The sequence below is a fragment of the Bufo gargarizans genome, chromosome 3 (assembly GCF_014858855.1).
Source record: "Bufo gargarizans isolate SCDJY-AF-19 chromosome 3, ASM1485885v1, whole genome shotgun sequence".
Taxonomy (NCBI): Eukaryota; Metazoa; Chordata; class Amphibia; order Anura; family Bufonidae; genus Bufo; species Bufo gargarizans.
In genome coordinates, this window is record NC_058082.1 from 108,042,486 (window position 1) to 108,066,443 (window position 23,958).

General features: G+C 47.5%; 1 protein-coding gene across 1 annotated transcript in view; it reads right to left on the minus strand.

Annotated features, from left to right (window-relative positions):
* LOC122931422 (sterol O-acyltransferase 2-like) overlaps positions 1 to 23,958 on the minus strand; it is a 188,202-nt gene that overhangs the window by 116,830 nt on the left and 47,414 nt on the right. Inside the window, exons 5-6 of the mRNA XM_044285496.1 lie at positions 21,826 to 22,108; positions 21,328 to 21,394 (exon numbers count right to left, since the gene is read on the minus strand). Of these exons, the coding sequence (XP_044141431.1) occupies positions 21,328 to 21,394; positions 21,826 to 22,108 (350 nt within the window). The remainder of the gene's footprint in view (positions 1 to 21,327; positions 21,395 to 21,825; positions 22,109 to 23,958) is intronic.

Genomic DNA, 23,958 nt, shown 5'->3' on the forward strand with positions numbered 1-23,958 from the left:
GTATGGAAGGGTCCCAGACAATCCAAGGTGTTTGTCATCCAACGCCAGTTTCTGGGACCACCATTGCCAACAGTAGATGACTCTACTGAAGTACTTGAACACAAATGGCCTGAGATCTCGCATAATCCAGATCTTGAGCCTATTGTGTATGAGTACCCCGACCTGTGGGCCCAGGGAAAAAACGATTGTGGCAGACTGATTGGAGTTCAGGTGGACATACAAGGTCCCGACCCTCCACCTCAACGCCAATACCGCTTTCCGCCAGAAGCCACCCATTCAATTTTGGACACTGTCCAAGAATTGAAAACTAAGGGGGTGGTCATAGAGGGCAATTCTAAATGCAACAATGCCCTCTGGCCAGTAAAGAAAAAGGACACCAATGCATGGAGGCTCACCATAGATCTCCGGGTCCTCAACAAGTACACCCCAATGTCCGCTCCAGTGGTGGCACAGACTCCCGACATCATGGCCAGAATAAGCGGCAAAAGTCGCATATTCTCAACCATAGATGTTGCCAATGGGTTCTTCTCTATTGAACTCACTGAAAACTGTAGGTACAAATTTGCCTTTACAGTAGGGGACAAACAGTACATGTTCGGTGTACTCCCCCAGGGATTCCACAGTAGTCCCACGTATTTTCACCAGGCATTGGCGGCCGTTCTGAGTGTATTTTCACGGCCAGGATGCCTTTTGCAATACGTGGATGACCTGCTCTTACAAACAGAAACCATAGAAGAACACTTGGTTCTGTTAAAAGAGCTATTGGGACTCCTGGCCAAGTCGGGACTCAAGCTGAGTCCCCACAAGGCAAATTTGGCCAGAACGGAGGTGACTTTTCTTGGAGTCCAAATTTCTTTTGGAGCCAAAGGGATTGTGGCAGCCAGAGTGGAAGCCATGGTAAAGTTACCTAGGCCGGGCACTCTACAGGATTTAAGAAAATTCCTGGGAGTTGCTAATTTCATGAGGGAGTTCATAGAGGATTTTGCTGCCAAAGCAAAACCCCTCTATGAACTCCTCAGAGGAGAAGACCCTTCAATCAAAGGTTGGTCTGATGCACAGGAAGAGGCCTTTTCTACTTTGAAAAGGGACCTCTCCTCTGCCCCTGTATTGGCTACCCCCCATCCTGAAGGGGAAATAGCCATACAGGCGCATGCAGGGACGGAGTCTATCTCAGCGGTCCTCCTACAGCAGATAGGGTATGACACTAGACCGCTGGGATACTTCTCCAGGTTACTTTCGCCTGTTGAACGAGGGTTCGATGAGTGTGCCAAACAACTGGCAGCCATACACTATGCCGTCAAAACCACTGAGCATATTGTAGGCTTCAGGCCCCTCACTTTGCAGACTCCACACTCTCCATTGGCCCTCCTGCTCCGTGATACACTCCCTGGAGTCTCCCAACAGAGATTTGGGAGGTGGATTATGGATCTCAGTGGCCGGAGTCTACAGGTGAACCACAAAGCCAAGTATGTTCTGTCCCAGTTACTGAACCTAACTGGCACCGAACATGACTGTGGCCAACCAGCGCACATCAAGGCGCCACAAATTTTCAGGACCGATAAACATCCAGAAGACAGAGTCATCTTTGTTGATGGCTCTCGATTTTTCATGGATGGGACATATGTCACAGGTTTTGCTGTGCTGGATGAGACCACAGGTACCCAGAATCTTGTCAAGTTACCAGGTCACATGTCGGCACAGCGGGCGGAACTGGAGGCAGTCAAGAAAGCCTTGCTTCTTCAACCCCCAGGGAAACGAATTATATATAGCGACAGTTCATATGTAGTTCGTTCTCTCACCCTGCACCTGGACACATGGAAAAGACGAGGATTTGTGGATAGCCAAAACAAACCTCTGGCTCATTTGTCGGTCCTGAAAGAACTTTGGGAATGGGGCATGGCACACCCGGCGGAAGCAGCCATCATAAAAATCCCTGCGCATCAGAAAGGGGATGAGCCTTTGACGCTAGGTAACAACAAGGCGGATGAATTGGCCAAACTAGCGGCAGTATCTGGGATCCTTCAGGAAACAGACACTGAGGCGCTACCAGCCTACACATTGCAGTTCGTACCAACCTGAGTAAAGGCCCGGTGTCATTTGAGGAGGAACAAGCAAAAGACCCTCTTCTAATGACACACCTCACATCTCCTCAGCATCCCTGGTCAAGACAGCAAGGGATCCTGTGTTATGATACCGGTACACAACAACTTCCTCTTCCCGTGGTTCCACAGCATCTGCAAGCAGAACTGACCCGATTGAACCACCAACTGTTTGGACACCTGGGCCGGGATAAACTCTTGTCTCTCCTGAGAGACAAATTATACTGGCCGGGAATGTCCAACACAGTAGAGGAAGTAACACAACAGTGCCTGGTATGTGCTCAGGTTAACCCAAGGGCGTCAGCCCTGAAGCCGGTGTTGCAGCGAGTCCCTCCTGCAGATGGTCCATGGTCCGCACTACAAATAGATTTTATTGGACCTTTACCAACAGGAAGTCGTAACTATCGTTACGCACTGGTGGTAGTGGATGTTTTCTCTAAATGGGTAGAAGCCATCCCCACGGTTAACGATTCGGCTACAACCACTGCCCGTGTTCTCTGGGAACAGGTTCTGTCACAATGGGGTATCCCCAGATTGATAGAGTCAGACAGAGGGACCCATTTCACGGGTAAGGTAATGAAGGCGCTTTGTGGTCTTTTAGACATAAAGCAAAGATTTCATGTGCCTTACCACCCTCAGTCAGCGGGCATCGTGGAGCGGATAAACCGGACCATAAAAACACGACTTTCTAAAGCACTACTGGAGAAAGGTTCCTCATGGGTAACCTCTCTGCCAGCCGTGCTAATGGGAATCCGAGCTACCGAGGCTACCAGTACCGGTATCACCCCGTTCGAACTAATGACCGGACGCAAAATGCCCCTATGCCTGCCCAATGAACCCCTGGTGTCAGAACCGATGAAGAACGCCATCGCCAGAGACCTATTTCTCCAACAGGTACAACTAAACCTGAAGGAGTTATTGCCTCATGCAGCAATACGGCTACACAGACCGTATCTACAGGGGGAAACACCAATGCCCTCTGTAGGAGAGCTGGTGATGGTGAAAATCTTCCGTCGGGCCGGCCCCTGGGATGCAAACTGGGAAGGACCCTATCAGGTCCTTGAAGTAATGGGTGACACCATGCTAAAGGTGCAAAGGCCGATGACGACCAAGAAAAAGTCACGTAGGCGGCAGGGAGTTTTATGGATCCATATCGACCAGGCCAAGGCCACCCGAGCCTCCCCAACTCAATAACAGGAACCCTCACAGAGTTGGGTGACCGGGGGGGGGGGGGGGGGTGTGTATTGGTGGGTTGAGGGTGGATCCATGAAACTAATTACACACACATTGAATTAACAGATCACAGGAGGGAGACTCACCAAGGCTACGACTAGCCTGAAAAGATATAGAGATCCTCTGAACATGGCATATCCCCAACTTGTGGCACTGGTGGTAAGCATGATGATGGCGGGCTCAACCTCTTCGGGGGAGGGCCTGGGAGTTAATAAACCCGGCCTTTTAATGGTGGAATGTTTGGAGGGCAAAATCTTGAAACCATACGAGAACCTTTCCTTTATACCAGGACAATGGTATCTGTATGGTTTCCAGAGGGAGAGTTTTGCCCAAGGTGTAATTCAACATTATACCCCTGTGGAGAATGTGTCTGCCATACAACATGATTTACATGCCCTCTGCCTCAAAGAATTCAGACATTTTCGGGACTCTGACCCTACTCCTATGAGATCCTCAAGATGGGTGTCTAGGGACCCTCACTTGCATCCTTACAAACAAGTGGAAACCAACACTACCACAGTGTTGTGTACCAAGGAGGGGGTTCTGAGTCCCGAGGATGTCACGGGTGCAGAATATAGTGGCTGGTATATCCTTAAAGCTACCTTCATAAGGAGGGATAGCCAAGATGGGCTGAGGGTAAGGACATATTTTTACAGACCCATTCCGGTAAAGGGCACCCTAAAAGCTTATTGTATGTTAAGAGATTCCCAGATGATTATCACTAGGGAATCCAGTTATGTTCAGGGACATGTGTCCACAGATTACATACGAACCAGTATAATGATGCTAAAGTTAAACTGCAGTAACTCTGGCCAGGTCCTATGGAATGACCAGAGTGGTCCGGTAAAACTGGAAGGCTTTTACCGAGCCACCATTTTAAAAGTACGAACAGATGCCAAGGATCTCAGGTATGCTCAGTTAAAGGGATCTCCATCCATACGGTCTTTTATGATCACCATCATGAGAGACAATTGTGTTCAGGAGGTGACTGGATATTATTTCATCACCTATGCCCACTGGGAACAAGATACCCAGATGGTAACCTTGGACACTAATCCCTGGAGATGGGATTTGGTGTGCAATGGAGTGGATACCCCTACAGTGGATGTATGGATGGACGGTACCCCTATGAATGAGGAATACCGGGGTAGGTATGTGTCTTCCGATTGGAAAGACCCCAGTAGCAGGGATATTAACTTTGACATCAATATAGATGGTTCGTTTAGATGGCCTTTTTGCGAGGCAGTAGATGAAGGGTGCTGGACCTTTACACAATGGGTCTATCTGTCTAAATCCAAACCCGTAGGAAAACTAGTGCTACAGGTTGGAGAAAGTGACCAATGGTATCCGTTCAAAGGTAGAGGGCAAGTTTGTGTAACCGTGGTGAGGATCCCCTATGAAGCAACAGGTCTCCAACCTGTAAAAATGCATTTAGACTCTTGCAACGCCCCTATCCATCAATTGGCAGATCCTATAGCTCCTCAACTGTCATCCCCATGGAAGATCATCACGGGGACAAAATTTGTCCTATTTACTTGGAGAATTTCCGTAGATGACTTCCGAGTCGACCAATGGGATCACAGATGTGGGGAGTTTGTGAGGAACCAAATTGACATGATAAGAGGTTGGATAGAGGCGGGGCAAGAGGTAAGAAAAGATGATCTCATACACAGGAATCAAAGGGGAAGAAGAGATCTGATAGCCATGGGACTAGGCGGAGGTGCATTGGGAGTGGGCGCCCTGAACACTATGGACATGGAAGTCCTGAGAGGTAAACTTGGGGATGTTGCGCGACACGCCGGAGAAGGATTCGAGACCCAGCTTGATGTAAACCACGTCTTAGAGGGTTTGCAGCATTCGCACATAGATGCCACTACCTCTCTATCTTCTGCTTTACGAGAGAAGTTTAGAAGGTTAGTCGTGGGTCTCTTGGAAGAACAGGATAGAGCTCAGCTCGCTCTGGCGTGTACGCAAGTCCAGAGTGAACTCTCAGGCAACCTTAAACATATTGTATCATCGTTGTACGGCGGCCACTTTCCATTTAACCTCCGCCAACGTGTAAGTCCTCTTATATCTCCTTTTGCAGCCAATTACACCAACTGGTGGGTAGTACAGTGGCACGGCTGTAGGAATCTCACTTGCACTGCTTCGTCATTGGCTCCTGTATCTGGCCATCTTAGACAAGGTTACAGTGCAATTAACTTAGGGGTTGTCATAAATAACCAGACGGTGCTTCATCCACAGCTCCCCGCGGGCGTTCTAACCTATGAGAAAGGCCATCCTTATCTGTTAGACACAGAGGGATGTTGGAAGAAAGGGGATGCTATCCTCTGTCAAGGTAGTCAGGATCGGGTGTTAAGACACCAATGTTGGAGCACCGAGGGGTCCTGTGAGATGAAGGCCAGCCCAATACCCTCTTCCCTTAAATACTTGGGACAGGGGTATTGGTGCTGGTACCAAAGGCAAAACATGTCTTATACAATCTATGGAACTAACTGCACTGAGAGAGGAGTACTCCTCCCTGGAGCGTATTGCACCCTTAGCCCCGTCCTAGGTTTAGATGTCGCAGAGATACAAGGAAGAACACCAATCACCCCGGAGAAAAGACTTGACATCCGCCCCGACGTACCCGTGAGACTCCAGAAAATTCCTCTTGGCTTTGGGGTAGAACTCAAACATCTCCTGCTGGACTTCAGCCAAGAAGACAAAATACTTAAAGATCTTCGAGAAACAGAGAAACAGGCCACCATCCAACTGACGCACGACAAGAATAAAATTACGGCAATCACAACCGCATTGGACAAAGACTCCAAGATCTCCTGGTGGGAAAGTCTGTTCGGCTACAGTCCAAAGGCAACATCCTTCTTCAACCTTTTGATTCATCCGGTGATAGTTCTTCTGGTTCTGGTAATAGTCATGTACACGGGACTGTGTCTAATCTACAGGAGGGTCAAGAGACTTGCGGACCAGCTAAACCAGAACCAGACAGAACTTCACGAAGTTAATCGCAGGAGGCTCAGGACTTAGCTCCAACAAAGTCCTGAAGACAGAGATCGCATGGACATACGGTTTCCTATGAAGGTCGGGATGAAAATCCAAAAGCCATCCTGTGACCTCATAACATTGTGTGTATGCATACACGTATTGTAGTAGATTTTTGTAGGAGGATTCGGGGTATAATCATAGACCACCCTGTGACCTCATATATTGTGTATAGATTTACATTGATTATTTGCATGTGAGTTCCTATGTACCCATGGACACTCTAGGTGCAGATGGGCGACAGCCATACTACAATATGGCTGGACGCACGTGTGCATCCTATAGTCATTTCCCCAAGGACACAAGGGTCGGTTAACTACCAGTGTCTTGGGAGGTATAGAAAGTAAGGCCAGGTGGCATGAGTCTCTATGGGTACACACTGAATTGTATTGGGAGGGATATGACATGTTTGTGTGAGTGGGGTAGAGTAGATTCCCTAGGGTCAGGCCCCTCATCACTAAGGTATTTGCCGCTTCAATATTGACAATGGTGATTTTTTGTAAGGGTTGGACTGAATGATGGTAGTGCGGGGTTCCTTCCCGCGGGTAAAATTTAGGTACTATGACATCACCTCTCACCAGAAAATCTGACCTGCCTTGTAAAAACCTATGTATCTGTCCCGGAGAGAACCTCTCCAACAACTGAGTCTTCAATTAAAATGAAAGTCATTAAAAGGTCAGCCTACGGCCGTCCATACCCCATAAGGAGGTGCTACATTAATTACCGGCACTAACAGTGGGGGTAACGGACGCCAGAAGAACAACACTGGCAAAGAGAGAGAATACGGTCGCTGAATGGAGTGATCTAAAGACTGCAAGGGTGAAGCCATTTTAGTCAGGAATAGACTACGTTGGGAGTGGCTGACACCTGAAGATCATAGGATACCAAGAAAGTTATCCAAGGAGAAGAACATGGGGTACTCGGGGGATGGAGACGTTTTAATGAGAGGCAGGATGGAGCACGATGGGTGATGTCTAGGTACCTAAGAGTCAGATCACTTTAGTCCTCCCGGAAAAGTCACCAGGGGTAGATTGAAGAGGCAAAGGCAGCCCTACCCTTCCCCCAAAATGTTTATTGTCGTATTCCCGACAACAGGGGGATTGTTGAAGGAAGGGTCATATTTAAATATATATGTATGTATGCCGTGACATATATACATATATATTAGCCCTTGTATATGGGCTCCTCCAGGTGGGATCTGTGGATATGCACAGAGATGTATGTAGGCCCCTTGGCAACATGCATCTCTGTGTATATGTATTAATGTGCCCCCTTTATAGGAATGTGCCCCCTTTATAGGAATGTGCCCCCTTTAATGTGCCCCCTTTATAGGAATGTGCCCCCTTGATAGATATAACATGCCCCCATGTGTAATGTCCGTTCCTATATGCCTATGGATGTGCCCCACGCATCTATAGGCATATATGGCCGGAATCATGCCGCTTGCTGGGAGGAGACCGACAGTTGGACAATCATGTCCAGCGTCGGCCTCCACAAAGGACAGAGGATCAATAGATCCTCTGCCCTTTGTCACCATCTCCGGCCACGCCGGGGATGATGCTCCTAACAGAGACATGGGAACAAAGAGTTCCCATGCCCCTGCGAGTGGCTGACCTCCGGCGCTGTAATTACAGCGCCGGAGGTAAGCGTCCGCTTCACAGGCGGGAGGATCAAAGGATCCCCCCCCCTGGAAGCGCGCTCCGAGATCCTCGGGCCGGCGCGGTGACGTCATATCACCGCGCCGGCCCACGTATTGAGGCCGGCGGTGCGCATGCGCGCGGCGCGAATAGGGAGACTGCGAGCGGGCGCCGCCAAGTTTAAATAGACAGGCGGCGCTCCGCTCAGCAGTCAGGTAAGTGACCCGGCGGAAGAAGCATCCCCTAGACCAACGAGCCCCCCTGGACAACGAGCATTACACCGCTAAGTATCTCCCCCTTCTACTCCCTACCACTATCCCACCAACGCTTTCCCTGACCCCATAACCCGGCTGTCCCTGACCCTATACTGCTCCCTGACCCTATACTGCTCCCTGACCCCATACTGCTATCCCTGATCCCATACTGCTGCTATCCCTGACCCCATACTGCTGCTATCCCTGACCCCATACTGCTGCTATCCCTGACCCCATACTGCTGCTATCCCTGACCCCATACTGCTGCTATCCCTGACCCCATACTGCTGCTATCCCTGACCCCATACTGCTGCTATCCCTGACCCATACTGCTGCTATCCCTGACCCCATACTGCTGCTATCCCTGACCCCATACTGCTGCTATCCCTGACCCCATACTGCTGCTATCCCTGACCCCATACTGCTGCTATCCCTGACCCCATACTGCTGCTATCTCTGACCCCATATTGCTGTACCCTGACCCCATACCCTGTTACCCCTGATTCTCTGCCCCCAACCCTTGCTGTGTTTTGTAATAGCCCTGTCGTGCCTACCCCCCAGATACCTCACCCCTATTATCCCATAGGGATATTATAGAGCCAGGCGGGAGGGCTGTTATACCTGTATGATTGTAGGTGGGATTTGGGACTGTGTAGTGTAGTTAGAACCGTGTCAGTATATTGTATTAGTGTGTGTGTATTTATATTGTAGTGCGTGGTTATAACAATATATATCTATCCCCTTGTTATAGATATATATGGTTATAAACCTAATACCTTTTTGGTTGTAAAGTAACGCCGCAATAGAGTTAGTATATTGTTGGTGTTGTATAACTAATGTATTATTAATAAATACCGTGTCATTTATACCAATTGTGTAATGTGTGATCACTAGGGGTAGTCAGTAAGGCGCTTGCAGCTAGTTTAGTGATTAGTGTAGGGCAATCAGTAGTGATTTGTTATTCATTAAGGCATAAATAGGCGGAGCCATCACAAGACGATTACGCCTATTTATGAATATTAATTACTGAGATTTGCATAAATATCAATAATTAATATCCCCTTTAACAGTTTGTAATTTGGATAAATATTTACAATTTGCAGCCATATACATATGCTAAAATGAAAAAACGCACCACAAACGCATGAAAAAAGCAGGTGCATTTTTTGGACTATAGACAGACCATCCATGAATAAGTCTGCACATGATATAAGATCCTAATCAGAATACTCTATACGGGGAAGCCGTAAATAAGCAATGTGATTATGTGTAATCTTGATCTAATCCATTCCATATACACTCACCTAAAGAATTATTAGGAACACCTGTTCTATTTCTCATTAATGCGATTATCTAGTCAACCAATCACATGGCAGTTGCTTCAATGCATGTAGGGTTGTGGTCCTGGTCAAGACAATCTCCTGAACTCCAAACTGAATTTCAGAAATGGAAAGAAAGGTGGGCTACAACAGCAGAAGACCCCACCGGGTACCACTCATCTCCACTACAAATAGGAAAAAGAGGCTACAATTTGCACAAGCTCACCAAAATTGGACTGTTGAAGACTGGAAAAATGTTGCCTGGTCTGATAAGTCTCGATTTCTGTTGAGACATTCAAATGGTAGAGTCCGAATTTGGCGTAAACAGAATGAGAACATGTATCCATCATGCCTTGTTACCACTGTGCAGGCTGGTGGTGGTAGTGTAATGGTGTGGGGGATGTTTTCTGGGCACACTTTAGGCCCCTTAGTGCCAATTGGCCATCGTTTAAATGCCACGGGCTACCTGAGCATTGTTTCTGACCATGTCTATCCCTTCATGACCACCATGTACCCATCCTCTGATGGCTACTTCCAGCAGGATAATGCACCATGTCACAAAGCTCGAAGTTTCTAAACAATGCTATCAGCACCTTGTTGAATCAATGCCACATAGAATTTTATTTCAAGACACGGAGGCTCCTATTGCTTAATCTCTCTTTACTGACAACCAGAGCAGCAAAGAAAAATGAACACATTAACATATTGCCATAGCAACAGTCCCTCCCCACACATTAGACCCTATATAATGTCCACCAGTCCTCATAACTTCCTCTTTCTTTGCTGCTGCCACAAGCTAAGTATACTCTTATTTCGCAGCATCTGTTTTAAAGTATTGGATTAGTTTTGTGTTTAGTTTATTGCTCCGTTATCCTGTTATTGCGGGGAAGGGGGGGGGGGGGGCATTTATTTATATTGATTTATACCCATGTAGGTTTTCTTCCTAGGTCTTTTCTGGCCGTTTTTCATCTCTTGTCCCCTGTACCTTCCCGCTCCTGTCTCCCTGCTGGGGGCGGGTTCGGGGGACGGAAGGGTTAATTTTTGTTCTTGCACTCCCCTACGCGGTATCGCTGCTTTCCCCCGTTTTCCTCTCTATTCCTGGTGGGGCCTAGCGCTTCGGACGTTGTATCTCTTACCGCATTTACTCTCCCCGCTTCCCGCCGGTGTCTGGTGCTGGGGCCGCGATCTCGCGGGACTTCGCCCGCCTGCGAGCTTTCGGCGGCCATTTTCCTGTAGCCTTTTCTCTGGCGCCTCTCCTTTCGGTCCTTCCCTCTAGCGCGGCCTTTTTCTCACTTCCGTCTGTGGCCACGCCCCCCGTCCTGCGCTCGTTCCGTTCCGGCTGCTTCCTGCATGCACACTAGCTGGATGACTACCCTCTGTGTGCCTCCTGCCCCAGGCTCAGTCGCTCTGTTAGGCGTTCCCCCCCCCCCCTTGTACTTGCCTGCCTTTAGGTTTGCTTGACCCTATTAGGTGTTCTTGCTGGCTACTGTGATTTTGCTGGGCACAGATATCTTCTGCCAATCATGTCTCATACTGGGTATCCCTCACAAGTGGTGGAGACAGGGAGAGACGCGCAGGTCTCTTCTCCTGCACCTGCAACGGCTGGCACCGCATTCTCTGCGGATGCCTTCCAGCGGTCTGTGTCTGAAGCCATCATGGCTGCTATGGGGTCTGTTACCAACACCCTCACTAAGTCTATTTCTGACGCCCTTTCAGCATGCCCTAGTGTTTCTAGTGACACCATACAAGCTGAATTACCTGTACCTCATGCCTCCAGAACCCCTGTGATTGGTGAGTCTAATGCCACCCAAGTGAGCGCGTTATCGCGCAAAAGAGCCTCATCCCGCCAGGCAGAATGGGCGCGGAATTGGAAGTGTGCGAGAGCACACCCTGAGTTTGAGATCGACTCCGAGGTCGACTCTGAGGAGGAGGTGAGATTTGAGGACATGGTTTTCCCTGAGGACGAGCTGTCCGATTCTGCCCCTACCGACCTTGCTACGGCACCCACCCAGACGCCTCTGGGTGCTTCGTCCTCGGACGCTATACAGGGGCCTTCTGGCGTCCTAATCGACCCTCTCGGGGAACCCCTCTTTGATCCCGATAGTCTCCACCACCCTAGATCTGCCGAATGGCTTCCCCTTGACCCTGTGGCACAATATCTGGAGGCACGGGTTCGTTGCCCTCTGTCTAAAGAGGCACGCAATAAAATGAAAGCAGAATGCCCTAGACCCATTGTGGCGAATAAGGTTTGTGAGACTCCATCGGTGGATCCTAAAATGGTCCAGTTTTTATCTAAGTCAGGGTGGAACCCCAGAAGGGGTCTGGAGTCGGCCCTAAAAGCGTGCCAGGACAAACTCCTGGACGTTTTCGGCCCGCTGGCCAAAATTTTTGAGATGGCTAAGATCACCAGAGAGTCCAATACATCTGTGGATCCGGAGGAACTCCGTGGGTGGATCCAACGGGCCATCTGTATAGCAGGCAACGTGAACAGTTCCCTGTCTATTGAACGCCGTAAGGCTATTTTATTCAAAATTGAGCCCAAATTAGTGAACTTGGCCCTCACTGAGGCCGGAAGTGATACTCAGGGTCTCCTGTTTGGGGATTCCTTCATTAAGGACATGGGCAGATTCGTTGGAGCCTTTACGGCTCTTGACAAGGCACAATCTTCCATGATGAAGGTATTCCAAGGCCGTTTTTCCTCAAGGGCCGACAATTTCAGGGGCCGTTCTGCTGGCCGCTCTTCCTTCCATGCCCGGGGCTCGGGCAGAGGCTCCTTCGGTCAAAGACCCTTTAATCAACGATCCTCCTTCTAGGACGCGAGGCAATCGCAGAGTTTCTTCCCGTCCCGAGGTGCTCCCAGCCGAAGGCCGTTCAGAGGAAGCTCCGGGTTCCGTCGTCCCCTTGGTAAGTGTTCCTCGTCTTCCTTCTTTTCCTGTTTGTGTAGGGGGCAGACTCCGACTTTTTTCGCATGCGTGGGAATCATTCACGTCGGACGGCTGGGTGTTGGCCACAATCCAGGGTTTCCAGATAGAACTGGTTCAGTTCCCTTATCATCATCCTGCTCCCCCACCTATTCCAGCTTCCGGGGCTGCATCGCTAGCCATAGACAAGGAGCTCACAGACCTCTTTCTCAAGAGCGCAATCGAGCTGGTCCCGTACCCTTCGGAGGGTCTGCTCAGCAGTATTTTCCTTGTGCGAAAGAAAGGGGGGCAGATGCGCCCCGTCATAAACCTCAAACCTCTAAACAGGTTTGTTCGTTACAGGCACTTCAAAATGGAAGGTATTCACCTTCTCAGGGATCTCCTTCTTCAAGGGGATTGGATGGTGAAGTTAGATCTGAAGGATGCCTATCTCACTGTCCCGGTCTCGGTGCCGTCCAGAGATCTCCTCCGTTTCCTGTGGAAGGGTCAGGTTTGGCGTTTCACCTGTCTCCCCTTCGGCCTGTCCTCGGCCCCCTGGTGCTTCACCAAGATCATGTGCCCGGTTGTGACTTGGCTCCGCAGTCGCGGGATCAGGCTGATCATCTACCTGGATGACATCCTTCTTATGGCCCAGGATCCTGCTGTTCTCCGCTCGCAGTTACAGGTAACTATGGACCTCCTATCCCGATTAGGTTTCCTCATCAACTACGAGAAGTCTTCCCTGGACCCCTCCAGAGTTATGGAATTTCTCAGCTTCTCAGTGGATTCCATCTCAGAGACTCTCAGACTCCCTCTAGCGAAACTCCGGTCCATACACAAGGAACTACGCAAGACGCTGACTGCTCCTCGGATTGAGCTTCGCCACCTAGCGCGGATTATAGGACTACTCTCCTCCTCCATTCAAGCGGTGTTTCCGGCTCCTCTCCACTACCACCTTCAGACCGGGGCTTCGTACGCGGATACAATCTCGCTGGATTCCGAGACTCGGGACGAGTTGCGTTGGTGGATCTCGAACCTTCAGGCGTGGAATGGGAAGGCGATTTGCGGTCCTCGTCCGGATTTCACCATCGACTCCGACTCCAGCCTGCTCGGGTGGGGGGCCCACTGAGACGGAGTTTCCACTGGAGGTCCCTGGTCTCAGGAGGAGGCTTCACTCCATATCAACGCCCTGGAGCTCCTGGCCGGCTCTTTTGCCATCCGCAGTTTTGCCAAGAACAGTGCCAGTGCCTGCATTCGCCTAACCATGGACAACGTGTCGGCTGTCCGATATGTCAACTCCATGGGAGGTACCCATTCGAGCATGTTATCTCACTTGGCCAAGGAGTTCTGGTCCTTCTGTCTCAACCAGCAGGTCACGGTGGTGGCGGAGTATCTCCCGGGTCTGCAGAACATCCAGGCGGACTGGAACTCTCGGTATCTCAGGGATGGCAGCGATTGGAAGTTAGATGGTCTGGTGTTCTAACACATCTCCTCCCTCTGGGGTCCGTTTTGTATCGACCTGTTTGCCTCTCGGTTGAACACTCAGTTGCCACGCTTCTTCAGTTGGCGCCCGGATCCAGACGCAGAGGCTGTGGACGCATTCCTGCAGGATTGGCGCGGACCTCTACTTTACGCATTTCCTCCGTTTGCGATGCTTCCACGGGTCCTGACCCAGGTGCACTGGCAGCAAGCCGAGTTAGTGTTGATTGTGCCGTTTTGGACCTCTCAGTCATGGTTCCCTCACCTGCTGGACCTGCTCATACTGCCACCGTTGCTACTCCCGGATCTTCCAGAGCTTCTCTTAGAGAACAGCCGCTATTGCTGGAGGGATCTCTCCGCCTGCTGGCATGCAGAATATCAGGCGTTTCGGACAAGGCGAGGAGCTTTCGGATGCTGCTAGAAGACTCTTGGAGCAGTCGTGGGCTCCTGGTACCAGAAGGGCCTATAGAGCGGCCTGGGGATCGTGGACTAGTTGGTGCGTCGCACGGAGTGTGGATCCCCTTTCGGCTCCTGTTTCAGACGTCTTAGAGTTTTTGACTTCTTTATTCGAGGAGGGTAAGGCGTACCGTACCATCAACCTTTTTCGGTCCGCAATTTCTTCCTTCCATCAGGGTTTTGAGGGTCGTCCTGCGGGGCAACATCCTCTTGTATGTCGTCTCCTGAAAGGTTGGCGTATGTTGCGACCCCCTCGGCCACGTTTTTCTTCCACCTGGGATGTTTCCTTGGTCTTGGATCTTTTCATGGCTTGGCCAACTAACTCTCTGCTTTCTCTTCACCAGCTCTCTGCCAAGCTGGTTACCCTCTTTTGCCTGGTATCTTGCAAGAGGGTTTGGATTTCGATGCCAGGTCCTTTTACCCGGAGGGGGTCACTTTCAATATTTCTCGTCGGACCAAGACGCATATTCGCTCGGTCTCTTATCCCAGTTTTCCGGCCATTCCTAACCTTTGCCCGGTTGCTTGTCTCTGAGAGTATGAGGCTCGTACCTCTTTGCATAGGTCGACTGAAAGTTTTCAGTTGTTTCTCTCTTATCGGCGACCTTTTGCTCTGGTTGCGACTCCCACGCTGGCTCATTGGGTTAAATGGTGTATGTCTTTGGCAGGAGTGGATACCTCTGTGTTCACGGCTCATTCAACTAGGAGTGCAGCTTCCACCTCTATGTTGGTGTCTGGGGCTCGTTTGGAGGACATTATGAAGATTGCCAACTGGTCTCGAGTTTCGGAATTTTATTTTCGCCCTGCTCGTCATGCATTTTCTTCTGTTGTTGTGCAGCTTTGAACTTGCAATAGGAGCCTCCGTGTCTTGAAATAAAATTGTTGGATTTTACTAGTCTATGACGTAAAGTCATGATTTTATGAAAGACACGGAGGCGAGTATTGCCCTCCCTTTGTATTTTTCCCTCCCTTGAGTTATTGCTTATTTATTATGCAAAGTGTCATTTTGGATGATTCATGTTGCTGTCGTTTGATTGATTGACATGTTTGCAGGTTTTTTGATACGGATGGAACATTTCCTTTCATGCATTTTTATTCTCTTGCAGGTTGAATAGGATGATGATTTACATCCAGGTGTTCCTATGGGGTGTCTTCTGCCTGTTCCAGTTCGGCAGTTACGTATTCGCAGGAGGACTCCCTTGTTTCCGTCTGTTCAGAGGAAGGATTTGGTTGTTGTCCCTCCGGCTTCCAGTTCTGCGGGTATGCAGTTTCCTGAGGTTTCCGTTTGAAAGTATCCAGTATCTGTTCCGGTAGAGGTGGCATTCGCCAAGAAAGAGGAAGTTATGAGGACTGGTGGACATTATATAGGGTCTACTGTGTGGGGAGAGTCTGTTGCTATGGCAATATGTTAATGTGTTCATTTTTCTTTGCTGCTGTGGTTGTCAGTAAAAAGAGATTAAGCAATACTCGCCTCCGTGTCTTTCATAAAATCATGACTTTACGTCATAGACTAGTAAAATCCAACAATTAAGGCAGTTCTGAAGGCAAAAGGGAGTCCAACACCGTATTAGTATGGTGTTCCTAATAATTCTTTAGGTGAGTGTATTGGTATTGATTCTGACAAACCAACAAGCACCTCCTTCTCAATTGATGAATTTCCTTTAAAAAGAACTAAAGAAGCACACTAAACCGTCTACCACAGATGAAGGAGCGGGACGCTCCGAAACGCGTCTGGGTTTGAAAGGCAGACAGTACATGCAAGATTCGTACCATCACCACTAATTACATGCTGGACTTAATATATTTATATATAGCCACGGTGGATAGGATCGCTCCGGAATTCCAACCGATCCTCAGCAGTAAGCTGAATAGCTGGCATCCTAAGAACACATGGGACGCCACGTGGGGACGCCGGGATAACAGACGGTAAACACAGACCTCAAAGCTGCCACGATACATCCAAGCTCCGAACACAGAGTTTTTCTGGACATACACAAGGATTGGTAATGTAACCATCTACAAACCGGATTCCCAAAAAGTTGGGACACTAAACAAATTGTGAATAAAAACTGAATGCAATGATGTGGAGATGGCAAATGTCAATATTTTATTTGTAATAGAACGTAGATGACAGATCAAACGATTAATCCGAGTAAATGTATCATTTTAAAGGAAAAATGTGTTGATTCAAATTTTCACTGTGTCAACAAATCCCAAAAAAGTTGGGACAAGTAGCAATAAGAGGCTGGAAAAAGTAAATTTGAGCATAACGAAGAGCTGAAAGACCAATTAACACTAATTAGGTCAATTGGCAACATGATTGGGTATAAAAAGAGCTTCTCAGAGTGGCAGTGTCTCTCAGAAGCCAAGATGAGTAGAGGATCACCTATTCCCACAATGTTGCGCAGAAAGATAGTGGAGCAATATCAGAAAGGTGTTACCCAGCGAAAAATTGCAAAGACTTTGCATCTATCATCATCAACTGTGCATAACATCATCCGAAGATTCAGAGAATCTGGAACAATCTCTGTCAAGGCCGTAAAACCATACTGGATGCCCGTGATCTCCGGGCCCTTAAACGACACTGCACCACAAACAGGAATGCTACTGTAAAGGAAATCACAGAATGGGCTCAGGAATACTTCCAGAAACCATTGTCAGTGAACACAATCCACCGTGCCATCCGCCGTTGCCAGCTGAAACTCTACAGTGCAAAGAAGAAGCCATTTCTAAGCAAGATCCACAAGCTCAGGCGTTTTCACTGGGCCAGGGATCATTTAAAATGGAGTGTGGCAAAATGGAAGATTGTTCTGTGGTCAGACGAGTCATGATTCGAAATTCTTTTTGGAAATCTGGGACGCCATGTCATCCGGACCAAAGAGGACAAGGACAACCCAAGTTGTTATCAACGCTCAGTTCAGAAGCCTGCATCTCTGATGGTATGGGGTTGCATGAGTGCGTGTGGCATGGGCAGCTTGCATGTCTGGAAAGGCACCATCAATGCAGAAAAATATATTCAGGTTCTAGAACAACATATCCTCCCATCCAGACGTCATCTCTTTCAGGGAAGACCCTGCATTTTTCAACAAGATAATGCCAGACCACATTCTGCATCAATCACAACATCATGGCTGCGTAGGACTGAAATGGCCAGTCTGCAGTCCAGATCTTTCACCTATAGAGAACATTTGGCGCATCCTAAAGAGGAAGGTGCAACAAAGAAGGCCCAAGACGATTGAACAGTTAGAGGCCTGTATTAGACAAGAATGGGAGAGCATTCTTATTCCTAAGGGGAGATGCCACACAGTGGTGAAAATGGCCTTGTCCCAACTTTTGGGGGATTTGTTGACACCGTGAAATTCTGATTCAACATATTTTTCCCTTAAAATTGTACATTTTCTCAGTTTAAACTTTTGTTCCGTGATTTATGTTCTATTCTGAATAAAATATTAGAAGTTGTCACCTCCACATCATTGCATTCAGTTTTTATTCACGATTTGTATAGTGTCCCAACTTTTTTGGAATCCGGTTTGTAATTCATATTCTCTGTAATACCTACCAAGTGTTGATAACCAGAGATAGCCCTGTAAGGAGCAGTGGCGATCACATTGATTTGTCTGCATTCATAACAGACCCTGATGAAAGCACTGAACTAGTCACAACTAAAATTAACATTCTAGGATATAAGAACAACCAACTTTTTTATGCCAGATCAAGATAAGACATTCAGACCGAATGCTCTACAGAACAAATACTAACAATCACAGAAGCCTGCCATATGGAATGTGTTTATTGATATTGCTACATATTATTGTGTGATTCTAGTGGAATATTCCATCTCATATATATATATATATATATATATATCCTGATTCCATAAAGTGCATTGCTATACTGCTACACTTCATCGTATATCCTTTTTATTAGCCATTAACACCGATTATTACCAGCTGGTTACGTATATGCTCTACATAAATTTACCTATAAGGATAAGGAGTGATGTGCACACTATAGACAAAAAAAGGTGGTTGTTTTAATAATTGTCATATTTTTATTGCCTTTTTATTAATTTTATTATCTTATCAAACTGTGTTGCGCATTCATTTGAATAAAATACTTTTTAATTCAAATATGTCGTATAGTTTCATGTAAACACCGGATAAGTGAGTGCCCTCCATCCCTCTCATTTTGTCCTTTATTGTTATTTATTGGCAAGGGTGTTGCCATTGGAGAGTGCACCTATTTCTATGGATATGTGTTGGTTGAGCCACCTTTAAGTAAATATCATTAAAGGGCTTCTGTCACCCCCCAACCCCCAATTTTCAGTTTTTGACTTATTATATTTGTTAATGCAAGCAGATTCCATATATGCCCCTCTTACCTCGGGCTGTGCAGTAATTACAGTAAAAAACGTACTTTTATTATATGTAAATTTCTTCACTACCAGCAAGTTGGGCGGACTTGCTGGTAGCCGCCGCATCCTCTGTTTGAAAAAACGCTCCCTCCTCCACTTGATTGACAGGACCAGCGAGCGCTCTCCTCCTCTCACTGGCCCTGCCTGCAGCCTCAAATCCCGTGCCTGCGCCGTACCGGTCGTCATTAGGCGCAGGCGCTCTGAGAGAAGGATGGCCGCTTGGCCACTCCTTCCTCAGTGCGCCTGTGCCGATTACGTCAGCCCTACACCTGGAAGAGAGGTCTTCTCTTCCGGATGTAGGGCTGACGTCATTGGCGCAGGCGCATTGAGGAAGGAGCGTCCGTCCTTCTCTCAGAGCGCCTGCGCCGAATGACGACCGGTACGGCGCAGGCACGGGATTTGAGGCTGCAGGCAGGGCCAGCGAGGGAAGGAGAGCGCTCGCTGGCCCTGTCAATCAAGTGGAGGAGGGGGCTTTTTTTCAAACAGAGGATGCGGCGGCTACCAGCAAGTCCGCCCAACTTGCTGGTAGTGAAGAAATTTACATATAATAAAAGTATGTTTTTTACTGTAATTACTGCACAGCCCGAGGATATATGGAATCTGCTTACATTAACAAATATAATAAGTCAAAAACTGAAAATTGGGGGTTGGGGGGTGACAGAAGCCCTTTAATTTACGTTGGACGCACATCCCTTGCCTGGAGCATGTGCTGAACTTGGTGGTGCAGAGGTTCCTGAAAAATTTCTCCGATATGTCAGAGCTGCTGCAGAAAGTGCGGGCCATCTGTGTGCGCTTTCGGCGTTCTCATCCTGCTGCTGCTCGCCTGTCTGCGCTGCAGAGTAACTTCGGCCTTCCCGCTCACCGCCTCATATGTGACGTGCCCACAAGGTGGAACTCCACCTTGCAGATGCTGGAGAGACTGTGCGAGCAGCAGCAGGCGATAGTGGAGTTTCAGCTGCAGCATGCACGGGTGAGTCGCTCTGCAGAACAGCACCACTTCACCACCAACGAGCGGGCCTCCATACGGAACGTCTTAGCAGGAGGCAGCATTTCAGCAATAGCAACTGGGTTTCCAAATTGGGCACATGGCCTGAGCTTGCCCTTTACGCCTTGGACGTGCTGGACTGCCCTGCGGCAAGTGTATTGTCCGAACGTGTGTTTAGCATAGCAGGGGGGGTGATCACAGACAAGTGCAGCTGCCTGTCCATAGCCAACGTGTACAAGCTCACGTTCATTAAAACTGATCCCACAGGACTTGTCCGTACCTTGTGCTGAATAGACAAGTATACTGGCCGCACCCAGCCATTGTTAGACTCCAGTGCACTTTCTCTTTGCATTCTCTTTTCTCTTTCCCAATGTTTTGGGCCCTTTCCAAATTTATAAAAAAAATAACTAAATAAATAAAGGAAAAAAATAAAAATAAAAAAAATAAAAAAACTTTTGGCTACCGCCTCCTTATACATACACCGCCACGTCCACTGCCTCCTCAACCTCCTACTCCACTTTGACCTCCGCCTCCTAGTTCAAGATTATTATTTTTAAAGATTATTATTTTTTTTTTTATTCTATTCTATGTTATTTTATGTAATTTCCCTATCCACATTTGTTTGGAGGGCAATTGTCCTACACTTACCTCCCATTTTGCTTCCTTTTGCAGTCCTCTAGCCCTAACTATGACTATTTTACAGGCATTTTAGTGCCCCAAAGTGTGGGTCTCAATTGACTTCAATGGGGTTTGGGGTCAAGTTCGGGTCCCGAACCCGAACTTTGAGCCGAAGTTCGGCCGAACCCGGCGAACCCGAACTTCCTGGTGTTCGCTCATCCCTACCCCTGTATATTTACGCCCCCAGCAATTTCTGTAATTTCCCCCAGAAGTGCACCCTTTAATGCCTTCCCCTCTGTACTTTGGCCAGCAGTGAGGAAATAAATTTCACTCGCCTGTGTCGGGATACAGTGGGTGTGACATCATCATGCTGCCTTATACCAGGAGCAGGGGATTATGGTAATCACAGCAGCCTGCACCGTTGTACTGCTTCATAGACTTCAGGTCTAGTGGCCTGAGGACTATAAGAACGAACAGCGCTGCCTGGGGAAGACGTGGTGCTGTTTGACTCGCCAGTCAGGGGGCTTGGAGGGGCACCCTGACAGGCAGGGTACCCAGTCAATTGCATTGTTTGTGTGGTGGTCATGACCGCCACTGAGGATAGGTCATCAGTATATGACACCCGACACCCAGCACCCACCACTGATCAGCTGTTTGAAGAGATTGCAATGCTCTGGTAAGCCTCTGAGCTAGACTCCTATCCAAGTAAGAATCTGGAGACATTGCACAGTGATAGAGCGTGAATAGTCTAATAAAGAGCAACAGGAAAAAACTGCAGTGTCCAAATCAGCAAAGCTGAGAGAGACAGTACAAACTCATGTACTCATACCGAAACTAGACATGATGTGTAGTGTGGAAGGATGGTCAGTATGGCCGACATGCTATTACCTTTACTTTCATCCTGTAGCACAACTGGAATTGTCTCTCTACAAAAAGAGTAAGTCTTCATTAGGAAGCGAACCTATAAAAAGATAGAATAACAATGCATCAATAATTCATTTTATATCGTATATGTAGGCCCTAAATGAACTATTTTTTCAGCAATCCAGTGTAGGGGTAAGGACGAGGTGGCCAAAAGAAGACTTCAGCTGGATCCATTTTCCAGCTATAAAATGTAAGGAGACAATAACAGTTTGGTCTTAGAGTTCACACTATGCTTGACAGCTCCAGATGTTACATGTGCAATGATCTAAAATCTCACTGACATTTTCTGTTCTAGTGGTGTGGTCCTGTACTGCATCAAAATGCAAATTGCAGACAGCATACAGTCATTGTTTTATTTTCTTGGTGGTGAATTTGGGGGAGCAGTTGCACATTTCTTCATAGGCCCTTCCCTGTGGCGATGAAAAGATGTGAACCAAGGTTAGGCACTTGCTTGGTCTCTGAACTCACCTGTTCCAGAATGACGATGAAGCTCGAAGCTGGAGGCAGCCGGTAATGGTTTACCACATAGATGGGGAAAATGCAGAGTACACACATCTGGCTCACAAGCAGGAATATCCCCAGACAGGTGGATAGCAGGAGCTTGTGCTTTGACTTTGGATACCAGGAGCCCCAGAAAGACAACACTTTGTAGGGCACCAGGAGCGAATATATGAACAGGCAGATCCATGACCAAACCACAGTCCCAAACTGCCCAAATGAATAAAACAGGAGATCAAACTCCAGAACTAACCTGATGATAGAAAACAAAACTCAGAGGACAAAGATATACAGAGATCTGCATCAAGAAAAGTGGGTTAAACAATAAAAAATAAAATTATACAGAAAACCAATAGCTTTATCTTCTCAGGGTGGATGGAAGCATGGTCTGTTATCAAGGTTAACTGCAAGGACCGTGTCCAAGAAGCTCCTCTCCTGGTATGTAGATATGGGGTTCCTCAAACTCTACAACATGATAGAGGTACACACTTCCCAGCAGTAGGACAGGACATACTAGGAGCATTGGAGACAGAATAGGCAAACACACCGTCTATCATCCACACTAAAGTTCAAGATTCAGAAGGCAATGGCAGAGAATAGAAAAATCTGGACTGAATGTCTCCCTACTGCTCTATGCTCAGGAAGAACCACCCCAATAGCAAAACAAGCATTAGTCCCATGAGGTTCTTTTTGCCCCCCAGCCCCCCCCCCCCCCCCGATGGTATTTTCCACCATAGATGCAAATGTTACTTTCTGATCTCGCCTCATATGTGGGAGCCTGCAACAGAAATTGATATATATATATAGATCCTTATTCTTTACCCAAGCCCCATTACCTGAAGTATTCTGTGTGAATTAGTGTCTATGCATTGTCCCTCACAGCACTCTGCGGCACTGTACAGGTTAACTCTCTCTTGCTCTGTTGGCAGGTGCTAGGCTGTAAGTAGGGATGAGCGAATCAACTTCAGATGAAACATCCGTAGTCGATTAGCATAAAACTTCATTAGTATACTGTACGGAGCGAGCGCTCCATACAGTATTAGAATGTATTTGCTCCTATGAGCCGAAGTTATTACTTTGCGAAGTCTCGCTGGACTTCGGGTAATAACTTCAGAAATTAATTTCTACTGTTAAAAAACTCGGTTTAGGATCCAAGTGGTACCTTGGAATGTTCAGGCTCCAAAACCTCAGAACCGAACTCGGCTTCAGTTCCAAGGTACCACTTAAAACCGAAGCCGAGTTCGGTTTCAAGTTTTAAAGTGGTTTTTAACTGTAATAATTAGAGATGAGCGAAATTTTCTAAAATTCGATTCTCCGGTTTGCTGAATTTTTGGGGAAAAATTCAGTTCGATCCTAATTTATTTGTGACGAATTACGTTAAAAAACAGCTATTTCCTTGCAGCAGGGAGCCTGTATAATGGTGTAGAACACTGTGCCTTGCAGTAACACGCATAGGGAGTCTGCTGTGGTAGTGAAATAATACTGTGAGTCAGTATGACATGCAGATGACAGGTGTCGCTCTTAAAATTACTGCACACTTCACTTATTTGGGCAGTCACGGGGCCAAAACTGACAAAGTAACTCAAGTATGGACTCCTTTTACACTGTCATCAGTTGATTCCACGTAGATGTTTACAAAACCTGTTCTATTAAACACTTATACAAGTAGAGTTCTTGACAGAGAGTAAAGGGTGTCAGCAGTAAGTTTGTGTTGACGTCACTTATCATTTTGCCGTTCCTCTGATCTGTTAGAACAATAACCTACAAAAAAACGGATCCTGTCTGTGGAGCATCCGCCTTCACTCGGTCAGCATTTCGTCAGTAATCCATCAGTATTGCTAATGCCAAAAAATAAACACGAGTGGATCCAAAACAGAGATGATACATGAATGGAATATTTGCATGTCTTCTGTGTTTTGTACCCACTCCTGCTTTTGGCTACCAAATCACAAGGCAATTCTTTTTTTTTTTTTTTTTTTAACGGGGCAGAAAAAACAACGTTTATTTAACAAACAGGACATTAATTTAACGCATATAAAATACAACACACAAAGGGCAAAAAAAGTGCTTCATCAACAAGAATGGATTAACGAACAGTGTCGG